This window comes from Sardina pilchardus, chromosome 23 (assembly GCF_963854185.1).
Source record: "Sardina pilchardus chromosome 23, fSarPil1.1, whole genome shotgun sequence".
NCBI lineage: Eukaryota > Metazoa > Chordata > Actinopteri > Clupeiformes > Clupeidae > Sardina > Sardina pilchardus.
In genome coordinates this window covers 19,463,735-19,468,734 of record NC_085016.1, presented here as the reverse complement: position 1 = coordinate 19,468,734, position 5,000 = coordinate 19,463,735, and the positions used below count along the sequence as shown (strand labels likewise).

Sequence of the window (5,000 nt, the reverse complement as noted above, 5' to 3'; positions counted from 1 at the left end):
GTATTCTTTTTCTTCATGTCAGTGAATGAGATGAATTAAACCTAATTAAATTAAACTGTGTTTGAATAAGAGACAACAGAGAGTATGAGTGTGTGTGTGTGTGTGTGTGTGTGTGTGTGTGTGTGTGTGTGTGTGTGTGTGTGTGTGTGTGTGTGTGTGTGTGTGTGTGTGTGTGTGTGTGTGTGTGTGTGTGTCTGTGTCTGTGTCTGTGTCTGTGTGTGTCTCTGTGTGTGTGTGTGTGTGTGTGTGTGTGTGTGTGTGTGTGTGTGTTTGTGTGTGTGTGTGTGTGTCTGTTTGTCTGTGTGTGTGTGTGTGTGTGTGTGTGTGTGTCTGTGTGTCTGTGTGTCTGTGTCTGTGTGTGTGTGTGTGTGTGTCTGTGTGTGCGTCCGTGTGTCTCTGTGTGTGTCTATGTGCATGCGTAGTGTGAGTGTGTGTCTCTTTGTGTGTGCGCGTGTGTGTGCATACGTGTCTGTATGTTTGAGACAGACACCATGTTTCAGACGTGAGCGCTGTGATCTCACTGCTGCTGCTGCTGCTGTCTGTTTGTCCCACAGGGCATCTGGGTGCCAGAGGGAGAGACTGTGAAGATCCCAGTGGCCCTCAAGGTGCTCAACGAGACCACAGGACCCAAAGCCAACGTAGAGTTTATGGACGTAAGTCAGCCTCCTTACACTATCTGTGCGTGCGTGCGTGCGTGCGTGCGTGTGCGATGTCGGGGGTTACCACTGTGACCACTTAATAAAGGCTGAATTGTGGTTGCCATTTTTGAATCGTATGAAAAGACCGTTTAAAAGACAAGTGAGAGTCAAGGTTGTGAAAGAAATTCTGTTCCAATCCTCTTTTTACTCTCCTCCGAAATCCCCTACACGGTTAATCGGCACGGCTCACGGTGTTCAGCGAATCAATACGTGCACTTCATAATACCTTTACACTTCAGAAAAAGTTACACATATCACAGGGCGCGCACAGGGGCCCTCGTAGAGTGGGTCAAGCACTCCCTTTTAACAGCAGCCATAAATCTGGACAGAGAGGCCCTTGTGTAGGTACTTGGGCCTGTCGCTGGCGCAGCAGGGGCTGTAAACCAGACTCAGCCTCCATCAGGCATCAGGACAGAGGGTGGGGTGGGGGTGGGGGGGGGGGGGTGGTGGTGGTGGGGGGAGGTGGGGGGGGGGGGCAACTGGGGAGATAAGAGTGGGACAAGAGCAGGGGAGGGGGGTAAAGACCTTCACTTGCCTTTGAGCTGACAGGGAGAGACAGGCTCTGCAGACCAACTTAATTGAAAGCCCCCCCACCCTAAAAAGAGAGAGAGCGAGAGAGAGAAAAAGGTTCCCCTTCGCTCTCGTCCGTCCCCTGTGTGCTCTTTTGTTCCCTCTTTTATTCTTTTCTTTCATGTCTTTCCTCCTTTATTTTTGTTTTGTGTTCTCTATCCCCCTGTTCATGTCTCTTTCTGTGGTTTTCTTCTCTCTTCTTTCCCTCTCTCTCTCTCTTTCTCCCTTCCTCTCACTCCCTCCTCTCTCTCTCTCCATCTCTTTCTCCCTTCTCTCTCTCTCTCTCTCTCTCTCTCTCTCTCTCTCTCTCTCTCTCTCGCACACACACACACACACCCTGCACGAGTGCACACAAACACACCCTTCATGCCCAAAACGTGGACGGCGTGATGCCATTAATTGGGTGTCAGGTGCCGGCCGTGTAGCCCAGGCCACTGGGGAGGGCCGGCCGACAGATTGCCCCCCCCACCCCGCCCCGCCCCGGCCCGACAGCCTACCAGCAATCAAGGCCCGGAGCGCTGGCTCGTGAGGGCGCGTTTTGAGAGCTGTTTAAAGAGAGCCCCGGCCTGACCACTACTCTCGTCACTCCTCCTGCCTCACCAACAACAGAGAAGAGGAGAGGAGAGGCACAGAGAGGTGGGGGAGGATGGGGCAAAGAAACAGATAGTGAGAAATAAAGAGAGAGAGAGAGAGGGAGAGAGGGAGAGAGAGAGAGGAGGGGCAGGGAGTGATGGGAGAAGGAGAGGGAAGGAGAGGGAGATTGTCTCCCTACTCAATATGTACTGATGGTGACAGGCTGACAAAGGACATTATGGTGAATTATTGGACAGTAGGAAATGTGCCCGTCTGCAAGGAGCATTAGTCATGATGGGTATGCACACCCTTACTCACTCGCTCGCTCTTTCTGCTTTTCTCTCTGTCTCTCTCTCTTTCTCTCTCTCTCTCTCTCTCTCCTTCTCTCACTCTCCTCACTGCTCTCAAAGACACACACACACACGCACACACACACACACACACTTAAATTTGTTACTCTCTGGAGACAAATGAGGTGGAGATCTGCCATGGCATATCACTTTATTCACACACCACAACATTTTAGCCTCCACGTTATGTGGATCCTCGCGCTTCAGCGAGTTGAACAGCAAGTCAAATCTGCTAAGTTGGTAGTTCGATACATGCGTGGCGCAAAATGTGATGACACTTGCTAAAACATGCTAATTAAGAGGCAATTGACGGGGGCACTCCGTGTCGGCAACTCCCCTGTTGTTTGTCCCCATTAATGTGTCACCCATGATTATATCAGAGCTTATTTTCATATGCAATTCGCAAATAATGTACTGAAGATTCACTTCTTTCCGCAAACTACACCAGATGGTTCAGAGAAGAAAGTAAAATCTAATGCAGACACTCTCATGTGATCTAAACAAAGCTTCCTGCATCACAATTAATGCCAGATGATATCGATTCTATCCACACAACAGCTTGTTGTTCAGTGAATTATTCCCACTGAAGCCTGCTCATTTAAAACGTGGTTAACCAGCCACAGTAGAGCGAGTCTTTAAAGAACGTGTGGGGGAAAAAAAACAACAACAAATGCTTTTTCGCATCCCGACGCAACCTATTGGAAGACAAAGCCTTTCTCTTTTTTTTTTTGCTTAACAGATTTCCTAGCGGCGTAATGTGGATGTTTTGGTTTTTTTGCAGAATTTTTTATTTTCGTTCTATGAGCTCCCCTGGGTCCCACACCAGGATCCCCCAGGTTGTTTTTTCTTGAGAGCCTGCGTCGCTTAGCAGTGTTTGCACACCAGAGACCTCTTTGCCGGCTCTGCTACGCCGCTCTCCCCTCTGGCAGATGGGAGGAGCAGCATCAGAGAGCTGCAGTATGGAGGGCCTGAACACCTGCCAACGCGGCCCTATCAATGTCAGACGAATTCAAGGACCTTTGATAAAAAAAAAAAAACTGCCGTGCGTTATCTGACACATTTTGAGAAATGTATCAGAAGTCGTGCTCTGCCTAAATCTTGCAGAGTTAAAACAAAAAAAGCATTTCATTCTTTTAGACAGGTTTATCTCATAGGGAAGAGTCTTTAGCATCCTCTCGAATCAATATGTCGTCTTCATGATATGTTTGGCTTTGGAAATGTGGAGAAGAGTTAGACCTGACTTGAGCAGCATGAGATCAGAATCAGGTCCTCTTGGATATTTGGTGGGAAGCAGAAAAAAAAAGCATTTGCATTCGACCATTTAATCAATTCTTTCATCCAAAACAACTCGCCTTGGCATTTGACACTGATGCATTTATGTATCAGTGTGCCGGAGCTCCCTGGGATTTGAACCCATGATCTTGGCAGCGCTCTCGCCTCAACCTTACCGGAACAATGAGAATGGAAAGCAGAGGGAAGGAGAGAGAGTGAGAGAGGAAGGGAAAGAAAGAAAGAAAGACAAAGAGGGAAAGACATTTTTTTATATCAGCCTTTGTGTCTGAAGATATACATGTAATTGTGATCATAGTGCCTTTACGATTTGTATTGATAACATGTTGTGCGTCATCAGTGGAAATGCGTTCCCTGAAGCAGGCTAATGCATTCTGGCGCCACATGCATGCACTGATGAAGGTGTTAGCGCCGAAAGGTGTTCCCAGCCCATGGCACATGATAATGAATAGTAATGAAATGAGGTGGCGCGTGTGTGCGATTGCACCTTTGGGGGAAGCACTGCTCTTTTCACTCCTGTAGGAACTGTTGAAATTGATTTTTTTTCTGAGCACCCGAGCCTGCAGGCTTTGGGAAGTGCTGGAGTTTTGCCCCCCCTCTCCTCCTGGCTAAAGCTGTTGTCATTGTTCACAGTCTGAAGCTGATGATCCAGAGATGTGTTCCATATGAATAAACCATGACAAAATGTTAATTGTTTTCGAGTGGAAGGCATTGAACATCGCCGTCCCGTTGTATCAGACTGGATTTTACGCTACCTGCATTTTGACTTAATCAACGTCTATTTCACAAAAGCAAAATATGAAAACATACTGTGCTGTAGCTCCAAAGTTACCAAAACAGATGGAATGAAAACTGTATGTATGCCACGAGGTGAACACATACTATAATATTATAATGCTCGATAAACAACTTTATCTTAGCCATTTTGGAACAATCAAACACTCTCAACAAATGAATATGTGAATTGGGAAAACATGATTACTGCATGATTTCTGCCAGCTGGCTCAATGGGTGACAGAATCAACATAACACAGGACAACAACTCACAAGGTGTTACTTGTGACACTTCACCAGTGTTAAGCAAACAAGGCACTAATGCCATTTAAAATAATGGCATAGACTTACTTTCAAAACAGTGTTTTCTATCTTGTACAAATCTGTCCAAAATATGACGCTGTGAATAACCGTGAGCCTGCAGTGAGATTGCTCTGGGTTAGATATGGTGATGTAGTGCTGACTGCTGGCAGTGTAGGTGTTTTGGGATAGAGGAGAGCAAAGGTCAGATAGTATGTCTACTGAAATGCTAGAGATTCGCACATACTCAGGTGCACACATAAATACAGACAAGCATCTCTCTCTCTCTCTCTCTCTCTCTCTCTCTCTCTCTCTCACTCCTCCTGTCTGTCTCCTAACATTTCTACATATGTTTCCATTTGCATAATTGAGGCTTGCAGTCACCCTTGACTTGAAAACTGTTGGTATGGCTGGAATGCATTTGGAAAATAATCTCCATCTCTCT

General features: G+C 46.8%; 1 protein-coding gene across 1 annotated transcript in view; it reads left to right on the top strand.

Moving 5' to 3' along the window:
- Positions 1 to 5,000, top strand: part of LOC134070949 (receptor tyrosine-protein kinase erbB-4-like) — a 252,134-nt gene that overhangs the window by 211,284 nt on the left and 35,850 nt on the right. Inside the window, exon 19 of the mRNA XM_062527490.1 lies at positions 555 to 653. Coding sequence (XP_062383474.1) covers positions 555 to 653 — 99 coding nt within the window. The remainder of the gene's footprint in view (positions 1 to 554; positions 654 to 5,000) is intronic.